Source organism: Artemia sp. Qi Xiang Cuo, chromosome 12 (genome assembly GCF_049724085.1).
Source record: "Artemia sp. Qi Xiang Cuo chromosome 12, ASM4972408v1, whole genome shotgun sequence".
Classification (NCBI taxonomy): domain Eukaryota; kingdom Metazoa; phylum Arthropoda; class Branchiopoda; order Anostraca; family Artemiidae; genus Artemia; species Artemia sp. Qi Xiang Cuo.
In genome coordinates, this window is record NC_142805.1 from 69,313,698 (window position 1) to 69,330,137 (window position 16,440).

At 36.8% G+C, this 16,440-nt stretch overlaps 1 protein-coding gene across 1 annotated transcript in view; it reads left to right on the forward strand.

Annotated features, from left to right (window-relative positions):
* The window catches only part of LOC148946445 (carbonic anhydrase-like), a 98,236-nt gene that overhangs the window by 42,559 nt on the left and 39,237 nt on the right, over positions 1 to 16,440 (forward strand). The window contains exon 4 of the mRNA XM_089098469.1: positions 12,940 to 12,990. Coding sequence (XP_088954595.1) covers positions 12,940 to 12,990 — 51 coding nt within the window. The remainder of the gene's footprint in view (positions 1 to 12,939; positions 12,991 to 16,440) is intronic.

Below are 16,440 nucleotides of genomic sequence, written 5' to 3' on the forward strand. Positions count from 1 at the left end.
CACTAACATTAAAGTACCAAGAACAACGAAAGTAAAGTCTGATTGTCTGAATAGGTTCAATATGGCAACACTGATGAAAATATGACGCTGTCCAAAAAACTCCATAATTTCAAAACAAACAAAAGAAAAATCATAGAAAGTCGCAGTTTCCGTGAATGAATAAAGCTAAGATAAGTCCAGGGAGTAAAAATACTTTTAATCAGATGGCATAGATACTTAAAGATGCTGAAAATAGCACTGCCTGACCATTTCTCAAACAGTAGGCTGTACAAAAAGTGCGATTCTCAATCCCGCTTTCTAGGGCTATAAAAAGATAAAGGTTGAGATGGCCAGGGTACGTTCTACAGATGAGGGATAACAGATTGCCAAATGTTCTAAGGAAAGAAATAAGAGAAATGGGGGCTTCCTGAGTGGGTGTAAAGAGGGAGGCTTTGAATAGATTGGGACGGAAGACGAGCGTGCGCAGCTGTTTTGGCTTCAGGTGGCTTAGTGCTGCAGCAAGTTGAAAAATATGTCTATTTAATTTAGTATTTTCTTTCATGTAGAGTTCAACAAAATTTGCACTTTTTTGCATCTTTGCTTAACTTACATATTTTTTTACACTAATTTGTAAGCAGCTGATGGAGGCTGGAAAAGGGACAATTAATTTGAGAGGCGCGAGGTAATGGAAAAAAGAACTGTTAATATGTTAAGACCGTTTGAATCTTTAAACTTTTTCTGAAGTTGCAACCTAGCGGCAGAGACAGACGATATCACCTAGAAGCGGTTCGCAAGTACATGAGGGAGTCTTCAGTCCTCCCCCGATATAGAGATATTTCTCATGTAATTGCATGCTTTTGTTAGTTTCATTTTAATATCCCCCCAAAGAAAAAAGATTGCTAGCGTGTCGCCTGAATTAGGTATTATGTATATCATATAGCCGGAAATAATTTCATGGTGCTAAAATTTTGACTTTTCGGTTTTTTAAAGTGAAAGTCATTTTTTTTCGTCACCCTTTCTTTTCTCAAATTCTATCTGAGCATGGCTTTTATATTTGCTATTCATAAAAGGAAAACAATTTTTCTCTCTACTCTTTGGGTGTAGTGTTATTTCATGTTCAGATACGACCAACAGGGTTGCCAATTGGACATATTTTATTTCCAAAGGACATATTCCTGTGTGCCGGGACACAATGACATACTAGGGCAAAAAAGGGATATATTTTAGAAATTTGGGACATAGTTTGCAAATTTATGACAAAATGGAATATTTCCCCGCTGGATACATATTTTTGTAAAAAAAAAAAAATGATATTTTTAACCAAATCAGTAAATTTACTTAACTACTTATTTTCTACTAATTTTTTTTACAAACGTTATTATTTTTCAGAGTTGCTTTCTCTTTCCCGCAGACAACTATTTGTAAATACTCTTGAAATTATTTACAAGTTTGTATTCTTTGATCTATAAACGATTTTATTTCTCCTTGATTTTACGCTACAGTCAAGATAATAGGAAAGCAGGCACCTTTTTAGTCAACAATCGCTTCCGGCTTCCAATAGTCAGGCAAACACATCTATTTATCAAGTATTACTGAAAATGAAAAGTTAGCAAAAGAAAAAAAATAGATTCTTGATGATCTGGAATCAATTTTGATATCAAAAGATGTACCAAAAATTAGCTTATTGTGCTGATTCCAAATATATAATATTTTTCAAGTACAGTGTAACCCATTAGTGGGCCTGAGAAAATTTGCCAAATTTTCGTAAAAGATGAAAAACACCCCATAAAAGTCAAAGAATTTTAATGGCAATCACGCCATCAGAGAACCCTACTGTAGAGGTTCCAAGCTCCTATCTATAAAAATGAAACTTTAAAGTGTTTGCCATAAGAAGCACCACGGATTCGCGTTTATTTGTTGTTGTTGCTTTTTCCAAGGGTAATCATATCGAACCATTGGTACAATAACATCGCCAGAGAGCTCGTTCAAACGAAAATTGAAAGATCTAGTGCCATTTATAAGCGACCAAAAAATTGGAGGACAACTAGCCACTGTCCCACACCCTTTTTTCCTGAAATTCGTTTGATCAAAATTTTGAGATAGCCATTTTGTTCAGTATTGTTGAAAGGTAAAATATATATGTCTTTTTTGGAGATGAAATGACCCCTCAGAACCACAAAAGGTAGAGCCGCAAGCTATGAAATTTGCCCATTGTTTATATATAGTATTTTTTATAGGGAAGCATGTCGACATTTTCCAAGGGAGGAAGGAGATCTTCTGGGTATGGATTTTCTATGGAGGAGAATTTCCCATTGGGATGGAAGTTTCTAGGGGTGAACTTTTCAGGAGAAATTTTACATGGGGAGAATTTACCAGAATTTGTATACAGAATGTTTGTTTCTTGCCTTTTTTCTTTATATAGAGGAATTTTTCGTGGGGAAATGTTCCACAGAGGGGGTTGATTTCCTGGGATTATCTGAAAAACGATCAGAAATAAAAACAAAAACTAGTTTTTTCTACCAAAAGTAAGGAGTGACATTAACGCTTAAAACGTACAGACATTATTCCGTATATGAGGGGGCTATTCCCTCCTCAATGCCCCCCTCTCTACGCTAATGTTTGACCTTTCGTCTACTTTTTTAAGAACGATTCCTAAAACACAGGGGCCGTGCCACCCTTGGAGTAACCCCCCCCCCCCTTCACACACGTATTCCTTTCTCTAGTTTCATCCAACAGAAATTTTGAGATATAAATTTTGTTAAAAATGGTCTAAGGAACATATAACAATGCCCTCAGCATTTCCACAACCCATAAGAGCCCTGGGACAAGGGTTGTAAGTTATGTCCCAGGGGCATATAAGGTTTTATGGAATGGGTAGTCATATAAACTTCAGATGGGGCTCATTTGAATGAAGTTTAGTTCGCTTTATAAGAGTCAAAAGTGATTTGAGGGCAACCCCTCCACGCGCCCATCAGTTCCGAAAACCAGCAGCCAATAAGATTTGTAGACATATATTTTGTTCAGCATTGTTCAAAGGTCCAATAAATATGCCTTTGGGGATTCCCCCCCCCGCCCCCGATTGAAGGGCAACCCAGCTTACTTAGCGCTCCGCAACGTCGCTTGCTCCTGGAATGTACCTTGTGACATGCGTAAGAAATGCTGTGATTGGCAAAAAGTTACCAAAAGAAGTGAAAATGCTGACCCTCATACTTGTCAAGAGGAACTCTCGTAGGAAGATGAGCCTTAAGCTCCCACAAGTAGATTTATTACTGTTATGACTTTTGTGCTTTCACACTAGTTCATTTTTATGGATGAACTAAATGAATCTTTTTCGTTTTCATTATATTCGATGTTAACTGACCACTTTGAAAGAGGTTTACAAGTCGTCAAAAAACTAGCTTTTAAGATTTCAAGATGGAAAATTGGACATATTATGGACATAATATTAACAAAATATGGACATAGTTTGGCTGAAAAGGACACATTTTTGGATGCTTAAGGGACATATTCATTTACAGAAAGTTGGCAACCCTGACGACCAACGAAAGGAGCTTGACCTGCTCAGCCTAAGACGCTCAACTACACAAACAAATAAATGGTATCCCTACGAAAATACACTCTCAGTCATGAAATAAAAACATAGGTGGCTGAGAGCAACCGAACTATTCCATAAATTTCGAAAGAGTCCACTTTCAACAACTTGCAGAATTTTGATAAAGCATTACATAATCGGTGGCCGGCGTTTACCCCCTTCCCCTGGCGATTACCCTCCCTGAAAATATCCTCCCCCTCCCCCCTCCGTGGAAAATGCCCTCTCCCAGATAATACCCCCCCCCACCCGTGGAAAATAAGGCTTTTCAAATTTGAGAATTTTATTTCAGTTTTATTTTTTTATTTCCGTAAGGGAAAGGAGTTTTGTTACTCGTGTGTTATGGGCCACTCACTCAAGTTTACGCTGTGTAAAACTCGAGAACAAACCGGTTTCTTTGTTAGTTTTTTTCAGCTTAGTGCAAGAGAAGACAAAGACAAGTGACAGAATATACGGGAAATATATAATTTGGGCTATATATTTGCACATAAGGGGGGGGGGGTTGTAAATTGTATGAACAGTTTGAAGTCAGAAAACAATTATTTCTAGATATATATTCGCTAAAAAATTACAGAAGAATAGCGAGGTATCTGGAAACTTAAACTTAAAACGAACAGAAATTATTCCGTATATGAAAGGGGCTGTGCCCTCCTCAACGCCTCGCTCTTTACGCTAAAGTTTGACTTTCTCACAACTCTTTTTTTTAAACAATAAAAACTATAGCGTAAAGAGCGAGGCGTTGAGGAGGGAACAGCCCCTTTCATATACGGAATAATTTCCGTTCATTCTAAGTTTTAATGTCGCTCCTTACTTTCAGTTTAACAATTTTTTTTTATTTAAAGGCTGCGAAAGCAGGGGGTTTGGGGGGCGGCAGCCCCCCAACTGTACCTTTTAATCCCTGTACGTTTTAAGGTTCGAACTTGTGACTCAGCCTCTTTAACTCTTTAGAAAACGTAGTTTTTTTCAAATAATCTGAAAAAGAATTGGCGGTCTTAAATTTCGCTGACTCGAGGCAAAAAAACATGCAGCATCAATATTTTTTCAAATCTTAAATCTCGTCCATATTGTACCACGTGCTTGCTGGTTTGAGAAATGATGGATCAAAGCATAGTGTTCAACTAAATTCAGCGGATATCTGTTGCATAAATGTGATAAGATTAAATTTGGAATCGCCGTCAAATTATGAACATGGACTTAGAACTTACCATTTTTTTTATTATTAATTACTTATTCAAAGAGAAAGTATAATGAGTGTCATGTATATAACGATGAATATATAAAAGAAGGCTTTTGATTTAATCAATTAAAAAAAAAACTTTCCGGAAAAGAAGTTTTCTAACGAAAAGTAAAGGCCATATTAATTTAACTTAACTTAACTAACTTTTAACTTAACTAACTTTTAACTTAACATTTAACTTAAGTAACTCTTAACTTAACATTTAACTTAAGTAACTTAATGCTCTTGCTCTCTTTCTAACTTTCGCTATACGACTGTGAAACTTGGCCTCTAAAGGCCGAAAAAACTCGCACCCTAGAAGCATTCGGAAACCGTTGCAACACACGCATTCAACATGTCAGTTAATGATCTCGCATATCAGGCGCTGAAGTTCGAAGTTAAGATCAGAAGAAATAGAAACGTGCAATTGCTCAAACTCAAAACGATCAGAAAAGTTGAATAAGCAAATCGAGCTTAAAACGAACAAAAATATTTCGCTATTGAACTTTAAACGAAGCCCAAAACGAACAGAAATTAAATAAACAATCATAGCAAACAAACATACAATAGGTACTAATATAAATGAGTAAATAAATTTGAAACTTAAATTGAATATGCAAATGAAGCTTGAAACGAACAAAATCTCTACAAATAAGAATTTAAGTTTTGCCTCTTTCTCTCACTTTGTAAAACTCTTAAACCTACTCCGTCATTGGCACTTTACTGAAAATCATATGTGCCTTGAACTTGAACAGTCTTGAAAAGTTCAAATAAAATCAAACTGAATGTGTGATATATAATGCTATTAATTGGTCAAAGATCGTCAGTTCAAGATTTTATTTCATTGTAATTTTATTTTCATATTCAATGCCGCAATAACTGGAAAAGAAAATATTTGTGACATAACTCGTATTAAGAAGGTCATCAACGACACAGTAGGCCAAGGACTTTTACCGGTAGGAAAGGGGGCAATAACTCTTATTTGTAGCAAAACTACATTTGTCTTGAACAGTCTTGGAAAGAACTAATAAAATTAAGATGAATATTGTACATATAATGATATTAACTGCTGAAAGCTCATTCTTTCAAAATTTAATTTTACTTTAAAATTTTATGTTTATTTTCAATATTGCAGTAAGTATGAAATAAAATATTTGTAATATAAATCGTTTTAAGTAAAGTGCCAATCATGCAGTATGTTGTAGACTTTTCAAACAGTTCGTGGTAACGAACTGTAAGTAAGGAGCGACTCGGCGCAATGGTAACCGAAACTCTTGAAAACGGGTTTTTGATACCAATTGATACATCAAAAGAATCAGATTTTAATGCTGAACTCAAATATATATATATATTTCATCAAGTTTAGTCCTACCCATCAAAAGTTACGCGCCTGAGAAAATTTGGCTGATTTTCGAAAAAAGAGGGAAAGACCCTCTAAAAGTTATAGAATCTTAATGAAAATTATACCATCATATTCAGTGTATCAGAGAACCCTACTGTATAGGTTTCAAGCTCCTATCTACAAAAATGTGGAATTTTCAATTTTTTGCCAGAAGAAAGATCAAGGATGCGTGTTTATTTGTTTTTTGTTTTTTGTTTTTTTTCCCAGGGGTGATCGTATCGACCCAGTGCTCCTAGAATATTATGGGAGGACTCATTGGAACGGAAATTAAAAGTTCTAGTGCCCTTTTTAAGTGACCAAAAAAAATGGAGGGCAACTAGGCCCCCTCCCACGCTCATTTTTTCCCAAAGCCACCTGATCAAAATTTTGAGATAGCCATTTTGTTCAGCATGGTTGAAAATATGATAACTATTTCCTTTAGGATGACTTAATCCCCCGAAGTCCCCGGGGGGAGGGCTGAAAGTTATGAACTTTACCCAATGTTAACATATAGTATTAGTTATTAGGAAGTATACAGACGTTTTCAAAGGGGATTTTTTCTGGTAGTCGGGGGGTGGTTGGGTCGGGGGTTATTTGGGAAGATCTTTCCATGACGGAAGTTTTCATGGGGGAAGGGAAATTACTATGAAGGGGGAGCCGGATTTCCCAGCATTATTTAAAAAAAAGATCAGAAATTAAATATAAAAAAAACAAGTTTTCCAACTGAAAACAAGGAGTAACATCAAAACTTAGAACGAACAGAAAATATTACGTGTATGATTGGGTTTAACCTCTAGTTAAAACCTTGCTCTTTACACCAAATATTTTTTAGTATTTTCATAGCAGCTATTTATTCTAAATAACGGCCTTTGTTATTAAGGGGTAATTTTTAAAGAATTGGAACGAAATTCAAACTTTAGCTTAAAGAGCGAGGTATTGACTAGGGGGCGAGCCCACTAATATACTTATTAAGAATATATTAATATAGATAATCGTTACGTAAGTTAATTCGTAAGTTACATACATTTATTACTGAGAAAAACGGTCGTAAATAAAATTAAACAAGTTTCGAGAAATCCATGTAACCAAATAAAAGTAAAATTACTATACAAATTTTGTTTTAATTATTCATGTACGGTGAGCCAACATCAAAACCTGTATTAATTCAAAAACGGTCAAAAACTAAATAAAAAAAACAAGTTTTTGTTAACTGAAAATAAGGAACGACGTTAAAACTTAAAACGAACAGAAATTATTCCGTATATGAAAGGGGCTGTCCCCTCCTCAACGCCTCGCTCTTTACGCTAAAGTTTCTTATTGTTTAAAAAAAATAGAGTTGTGAGAAAGTCAAACTTTAGCGTAAAGAGTGAGGCGTTGAGGAGGGGACAGCCCCTTTCATATACGGAATAATGTCTGTTCGTTTTAAGTTTTAACCTCGTTCCTTACTTTCTGTTAAAAAAAACTTGTTTTTTTATTTAATACAGACAGAGAAGGAGGCAAAACCCAAACTCTTGTTTGTAGAGATTTTTTCTTCCTTACAAGCTTGACTTGTATATTCAATTTAAGTTTCCCTCGTTTTAAGAATTATTTTCTCATTTCACTTATATTAGTACCTATTGTATGTTTGTTTGCTATGATTGTTTATTTATTATCTGTTCGTTTTGGATTTCATTCATACTTCAATAGCAAAATATTTGTGTTCGTATTAAGCTTGATTTGCATATTCAACTTAAGCTTAACTCGTTTTAATATTTATTTATTCACTTATATTACTACCTATTGTTTGTTTTTTTTGCTATGAATGTTTATTTAATTTCTGTTAGTTTTGGGTTTCATTTATTCTTTAATTTTAATTTCTGGTCGTTTTGGGTTTGAGTAATTTTATGTTTCTCTGTCTTCTTATATTAATTTTAATATGGCCTTTACTTTTCTTTAGAAAACTTAGTTTTCGGGAAGTTTTTGTTTTAATTAATTTCTATTTGTATTTGATTATCAAAGTTTCAAGTTTTTAAAAATTAGCTATTTCAAAATAATTTTCTATTCCAAAATATGTTTTTAGTTCTAGCAAAATTAATACTTTTGGCAAGAACTAATTAAATTAAACTGGATATTTGATATATACTGATATTGATTGCTGAAAGCTCACCAGCTCAAGATTTTGTTTCACTCAGGGCCGGATTTAAGGCTTTGACGCTTCTATAGGCCCAAGCATTTTTGCCGCTTTTGCAAGATTTTCGGGGAAATCCTCAAAATTTTGGCAATAGTGAAAGCCCCAGGGCCTAGCAGAACTATTGGTAAATCTTGGTCTGGTTTCACTGCCATTTTCATTTTATTTTCAATGTTGTAATAAGTACAAAAGAAAATAAATGTAATATAATTGGTTTTAGTAAAGAACCAAATACGGAGTAGGCCTTATGCTTCTACCGTCAGGGGAATGGACAGTATCCATACTTTTGTTTGTAGTGAAGAATATAACTTCCGATTTCCAATCGAATGAACCCCCTCCGAAGTTTATACGACCACCCCTTCTATTTGAAGTGCCTCTGGGAAAAAATGAAGCATTATAGCCTTGGGGCTGGCGGGGGAGGTTAGTTGCTATCGAATCACTTTTGACTCTTAAAAAGGAACTAGAACTTTCAATTTCTAATCGTTTGAGTCACCTCCGAAGATTATACGATTACCTTTTCCGTAAAAACCTGCCCCCAGGGCATAAGTCATCCCCCCCCCAGATTCGGGGGGGGGGCGTTGTTGACCCCGAAGTTTTGTCATCGGATCGTTGGACTATTTAAAAAAAAGGGTCATCTCAAAATTTTGATCGGATTAATTTGGGGAAAAGAGGGGGGGGAGCTGTATATGTCTGCTAATCATTTTTGAAGACTCTTAAAAAGGTAAATAGAAATTTCGATTTCCTATCAAATAAGCTACCTCGAATGTTTATACGACAACCCCTTACATAAGACCCTATCTATAAATTATTTTGAATAAAATAGTTATCTCAAATTTTGATCAGATGTATTTGGGGAAAAGGGGACCTCGATGGGGGGGGGACTAGTTGCTCTCCGATCACTTTTGACTAATAAAAAGGCAATAAAGCATTCAATTTAAAATCGAATGAGCCCCCTCCGAAGTTTTAACTACCATCCTTTTCGTAAAATCCTTATATGCTCCCAGGGCACAATTTACAACACTTGCCCCTGAGTTCTAGTGGGCTGTGTTATCCCTGGAGTCTTCATTATATGATCTTTATATATTTTGAACTAAATAGTTATACAAAAAAATTCGATCGCGTGCATTTAGGGAAAAGAGGGTTGGCAGGGGTGGGGCTAGTTGTCATTGGATCACTATTTACTTTTAAAAAGGGAATTAGAACTTTCGCTTTCTAATCATTTGAGTCCTCTCCGAGGTTTTTACGACCACTTCTTCCATAAAAACTTTATATGCCCCCAGGGAGTAAGTTACAACTCTTCCCAAGGGCTCTGGGGGGGATGACGTTGACCCCGATGTTTTTGTTATCTGATCATTGGACTATTTCAAACAGACTGGAAATCCCAAAATTTTGATTTGATGCATCTGGGGAAAAGAGGGTGTGTGTGTGTGTGGGTTGGGGGTAGATGCCCTTCGATCCGTTTTGACTCAAAAAAGGTAACTAGAACTTTCAATTTCCAATCGAATGAACCACCTCTGAAGTTTTTACGACCTCCACATAAAAACCTTGTATGACCCCTGGGCATAGCTTAAAACACTTGCCCCCGTGCTCTGGGGGCTGTGTTGATCCCCGGAGTTTTAAAAAAATGGCTATCTCAAAGTTTTTATCGGATGGGTTTGGAAAAAATGGCGTGTGGGGGAGGTTGTTAAGATGCCTTCCGATCTCTTTTGACTCTTAAAAAGTGAACGAAAAATATCAGTTTACAATCAAATGAGCCCTCTCTGAAGTTTATATGAGCATCCCTTCTATAAGAACAATATATGCACCCAGGGCATAATTTACAACGCCTTCCCCCCGGCCCTGGGGGGTTGTGTCAACCCCAGAGTTTTCTTTATATGATCTTGGAGTTGTGTTTAACATAATGGTTATCTTAAAATTCTTATCGGATGTATTTGGAAAAAAAGGGTGTGAGGGGGCTGTTGCCCTCCGATCTCTTTTGTCTATTGAAAAGTGAACTTTTAATTTCCAATCAAATAAGATCTTTCTGAAGTTTATACGAGCATCCCCTCTATAAGAACCATATAGCCCTCATGGCATAACTTACAATACCTGTCCCCGGGCCCGGGGTTTTTTTTGCGACCCTGGAGTTTTTTTTTGCGAAGGGTTTGGAACTGGTGCTGCAGTTTTTGGAGGTTTCAACGTTACTTTTTTTTTTAACAGAGAGGCTATCTAAAAATTTCTATAAGATGAATTTGGGGAAAAAGGGGCTTGAGGAGCTAGTTGTCCTCTCATCTCTATTGACTCTTAATAAGTGAACTAGAACTTTCAATTTCCAATCAAATGAGTCGTCTCTGAAGTTTATACGAGCATCCTTTCTATAAGAACCATATATGCCCCCAGGGTATAACTTACAACGCCTGCCTCCAGGCCCTGACGGGTAGTGATGTCTGGAGTTTTTGTTACCTGATCTTTGAACTATTTTTAGCAAAATGGCTATCTCAAGATTTTTATTGGATGAATTTGGAAAAAAGGGGCGTGGGGGGCCTAGTTGCCCTCCGATCTCTTTTGGCTCTTGAAGAGTGAACTAGATCTTTCAATTGCCAATCAAATGATCCATCTCTGAAGTTTATACAAGCATCCCTTCTATATGGACCATATAAGCCCCCAGGACATAAATTACAACACCTGCCCCCGGGTCCTGGGGGGTTGTGTCGACCCTGGAGTTTTCGTTACATAATTTTTGAAGTATTTTTAACCAAATAGCTATCTAAATTTTTCATCGGATGTATGGGGAAAAGGGTGGGGGGTGGGCTACTTACCTTTCGATCTATTTTGATTATTAAAAAGTGAACTAGAACTTTCAATTCCAATCAAATAAGTCCTCCCTGAAATTTATATGAGCATCCCCCCTATAAGAACCATCTATGCCTCCAGAGCATAACTTAGAACGCCTGTCCCTAGGCTCTGGAGGATTTTTTCGACCCTGGAGTTTCCGTTATATGATCTTTTAACTGTTTTTAATAAATGGCTATATCAAAATTTTTTCGTATGTATTTGCGGGAAAAAAGGCTTAAGGGGGGGGGGGGCTAGTTGTCCTCCGATCTCTTTTGAATATTAAAAAGTGAACAAGAACTTTCAGTTTCCAACCAAATGAGGCCTCTGAAGTTTATACGAGCATCCCTTCTATAAGAAATATGTAAGCCCCCAGGGCATTACTTACAACGCCCGCCACTGGGCCATGGGGGATTGTGTCGACCATGGAGTTTTCCTTATATGACTTTTGAACTATTTTTAACAAAATTGCAATCTCAAAATTTTCCTCGGATATATTTGAGGGAAAAGGCCGTGCAGGGGGGGGGCTAGTTGCCCTTCGATTTGTATTGACTATTAAAAAGTGAGCTAAAACTTTCAATTTCCAATCAAATGAGGCTTCTCTGAAGTTTATACGAGCATCCTTTCTATAAGAACTATGTATGCCCCCAGGGCATAACTTACAACGTCTGCCCTGGGGCCTTGAGGGGTTGTTTCGACCCTGGAGTTTTCGTTATATAATGTTTGAACTTTTTTTTTAACAAAATGGCTATCTCAAATGTTTACTGGATGTATTTGGGGAAAAAAGGGCCTGGGGGAGCTAGTTGCCCTCCGGTCTCTTTTGACTCTTAAAAAGCGAGCTAGAACTATCAATTTCCAATCAAATGAGCCCTATCTGAAGTTTATAGGAACATCCTTTTATTAAGAGCCATATATGCTCCCAAGACATAACTTACAACGCCTGTCCCCGGGTCCTGGGGGATTGTGTTGACCCCGGAGTTTTTTTTTAGTGATTTTTGAACTATTTTTAACAAAATAATTATCTTAAAATTTTTATCGGATGCATTTGGGGGGAAAGGGCAATGGGGGGGGGGGGTAGTTGCCATTTGATCACTTTTGATTCTTAAAAAGGGTACTAGGACTTCCGATTTCCAATTGAATTAGCCCCCTCTGCAGTTTATACGACGATTCCTTCCATATGAAGTGACTGAGGAAAAAAATAATAATAAATAAAAAAACATTGGAGCCGTATGGCCTTTACTATGGCAAACCTACAGCGTTGCCTCTGAAATGTATCCTCCTGTATCAACCCAGGATGTTAATTCTCCCGTTTACACAGTTAACACATAGATCATACATGTCAAATATACAAGCTGCACACCAAATATAATCCACTAATAATTTGGAAAAAGCTTATTAACGCCGATAGCCCTGGCTAGGTACTGCGCCAATTTTCCTAGAGAGACGAGGAAACGCTTAAAAGGATATTGTTTTCTACCCATTAGTTTGGCGTTAAAGCTGTATTTCAAAACGGGTAGGGTCCATTTGCCTTAGCTTTGGCATCGAAATCTAGTCCATCGGCTTATTGTTTTTCTATTCACTTTCTATCCTTTTGGCACCGATTTTAGTGAGCCACCTTAGTCGTCGGGAGGTCTTCTGAAAGTCAAGTTTATTTTTGACTGTTTTATTCTAGTTGCAAAACGTATAATCTTGATAAAATTCTTGATAATTTCTATTGCAAGGTTCATTATATATAATTTTATCTTTTTATTCTGTTTTACTCTTTTTAAATGAAATAGAATTTTCTTTCATTTCAGTGACATTCGCGGATGAGCACGGGATCAGTTGGGGCTACACTGGAGACAACGGTGAGTGATTTGCGCCAATACATAGTAATAAAATTAAATATTATATCAATACAGAGCAGGGTCAATACCGCGAGAAATAATAGCACATGGTCATTTCACATTTAAAATGTTTGTCATTAAAGTAGAACTGAAGGGTTGCGCTTTTTAAAAATTCTGTGTACATCATCTGGCAAGTTCAACTTGGGATGACACTGTCTGATGTGTGGCACAAGCAGGTGTGATGTAGCGCAAGTGTGTCTAAGCGTGGAACGGAGTGTGCCATGCGTGGTGGAACAAGTCTTGTTCAGGGGTGTGCATTCGACAATAAAGAGGGAACAACCCTTAAAGTAGACCAAGCTAATTCAAGGTTTGGATTTGCAAACACCAGCAAAATCAAAAATGTTTTAAGGCCATTGTTTTGCCTGCAACATCAGGAATTCATACAGAAACTTGAGGATCGGGAAGAACTTGAAGTAGAAACACCGAAAGCAAACAATATATACGCAAAATATGAAAAATACTAAGAAAAAATCTTAAATAGCCCAAGTTCTGAAAATGGGAAAGGCAGAGACTGAACGCCCCGTGCAGACAAGTCCCCTCAAAATAGCTGAGGCTCATGATCTTTCAGAAGTATTCATGAACTATTGATAAAGATATTCTAGAAGTTACCGAAGGGTTCTAAAATCATCAGATTTCTTTTCATATCATTTTTGTAAATCTGCTTCGCTTATTAGCCAAATCTATTGATTTTGCTCTCATAACTAGCTATTCAATTTTTAGGAATCATTACAATGCTTTTTCATATAGTTCTCATGCAAGGTCGTTGCCAGGGGAGAGGGTTACGGGATTTGGACGGGGATCCCCCCCCCCCGAAATGGTTGTTCGACACGTGAAAACGTAACAAAAACGCATATAAACAAGTTTTGATGTGTTTTTAAAAGTTCTTATACCCCACCCCCCGAAAAAAACTCCCCTCGAACAAGATACCCCCCCCCCCAAAAAAAAAATCTTAGATACGCCCTTGTTCTCATTTTACAATTCTAATTTGAAATTTCGTCTGCTTAAGGAATTATTTCTAACATGGTCATCTAATCAAGTTCTATTTGGAATTATCAGAACTTCTAGTGAAGGAAGTTTCTCTTCAATTAACCCTATTCCTTAAAAACATCTTTAATGTGGAATGATGAAAACTGAATTGGAATAATGGCCTATAAATGAAACAGGCCTTCAGCTAGGACACGTTCTGAGTATGAAGGATGGCTGATTGCTAAAGATTGTTTTTGTCGGCCAACAATTTAGGGTCAAACGCAAAAGCAGTTTGTCCCCGAATAGGGTGGGAGGATGTCGTAAGGAAAGGTCTCAGGGAAATTGGAACTTCTTGGGAGGTTTAAAGACTGAGGCTTTGAATATATTTGGCTAGAGGAGGAGCACGTGCAGCTTTGTTGACCTCAGGCTGCTCGGTGCTGCAGCAAGTTATCAGTTGTAGTTTTTACTAGACGCGCATCCTATCATATCACATCCTTCTACCACAGTAGCTACCGTTCTACAGTTTTAATTATTTAGCTCTGAGCTTTTTTGAGCTGATCTAATTTCTAATCGTCTTATGGCTACTAATAAAGAGACTAATATGGGAAAAAAAGGCAAGGCTTCTTCTGATCAGATCTTTCAGTTCGCTTACACATGACTTAAGGCAAGGAGAAATCTACTCTTCCCAGCTTTGCGTAAGCCTCCTAAGGTCTAGAATCCCTGTGAAACTTAGTACACCAGCTAAAATGGGACTTTCTGTCATGAAAATGATCTGTTGCACTTATTGGCTTATTCTTGTCATATATTTTTGGAACAGGGATTATTACATATGAGAAGGATTGCCCTTCCTCAATACCTCGCTCTTCAGGCTAATTTTCTGTAGTACTTTAAAAAAAAGCTTCTTTTGTTCTAATTAAACGACTCTTGTGTTTCAGAAGTCGTTCTTAAAGAATTGGGGCAAAATTCAAACTTTTCGTTTAAGTTTCGATGTTGGTCCCTACTTGCACTTGAATTTTTTTTTTCATTTCTGATCGTTTCAAATAATACCGGGACATCCGGTTCCCCATCCATGAACAATTCCTTCTCCTACGTAATCATGCCGGTTATTCCCTCCTCCGTGTAAACGTTCTCCCGCAAATACCCACCCCCTTGCTTCCGGGTAGAAAGTTATTGTTGAAGAAACTTTCCCCTAGAGAATTTATCTCACGGAAAACTTCCCCATGGAAAATTTCTCAAGTGTAAAATCATCCCCCTACGGACAGACACTCTACGCAACTCCAATCCGGTCAAAATTCTCTATGGCATTTCCGCTTAACATCTCCACATGTAAAATTGAGTCAGCAAACAGAAAGTAAGACAAATAAAAAGAATTTTGTACAGGAATTCTGACAAAATCCCCCTGTGTAAAATTTCCTATGGAAAGTGCACCCACCAGAAGCTACCATCTCTATGGAAAATTCCCCGAGCAGGAAATTCCCCCTCCCTTTCCAGAAATGTCTTTATACTTCTTAGTAACAAATACTATGCGTAAACAATGGGCAAATGTCATGACCTACAGACCTTTTTCAGGGACTGTAGGGGGTCATGTTATCCCCAAAGACATAGTCATTGGACCTTCCAACTATACTGAATAAAAGGGCCATTTCAAAAAACTATATCAGACAACAAAAGGAGGGCGTAGGAGGTGGGCTAGTTGCCCTCTAATCTTCTTTGTCAATTAAAGAGGGCACTAGAAGTTTTAATTTCCGTTCTAATGAGCCCTCTACCCATATTCTAGGACTATTGATTTAATGAGGTCATCCCTGGGAAAAAAATAAACAAACGAATAAACACACATCCGTGATCTGTCTTCTGGCAAAAAATATAAAATTCCAAAGTTTTGCCGATGGGAGCTTGAAACTTCTACAGTAATATTTTCTGGTACGCTGAATCTGATGATGTGATTTTCATTAGGATTCCTTGCCTTTTTCAGCCCTTTTTTGGAAATTCGACAAATTTTTATCAGACTCGTAGTCTTTAATGGGTAACACTACACGTAATGATTTCAAATCTTACATGTTTGAAATCACCATGATAAGCTGATGCTTTTGATGTATCTACTGATATCAAAATTCCATCTTTTAGAGTTTTGGTTATTATTGAGCCGCGTCGCTCCTACCACTGTATATAAATTTATAGTTTATAAATTTATAAAATCTAAATTTATGTAATCTAAATTAAAATTGCAAACTAAATTAAAATAAAGTCTAAATTTATATGCAGTACTCCTTACTTACAGTTCATCACCACAAACTGTTGGAAAGCTATCAAATACCGTAAGTTGCGTTAGACGTGTAAGTTGCAAAAACGTATGAGTTACGAAACTGTAGCTAATTTTCATTCACTAACTACATTCTAAAATTCATTGTTTGCAAGCAATAAAGTGTAAATCTAATATAGCTGCTT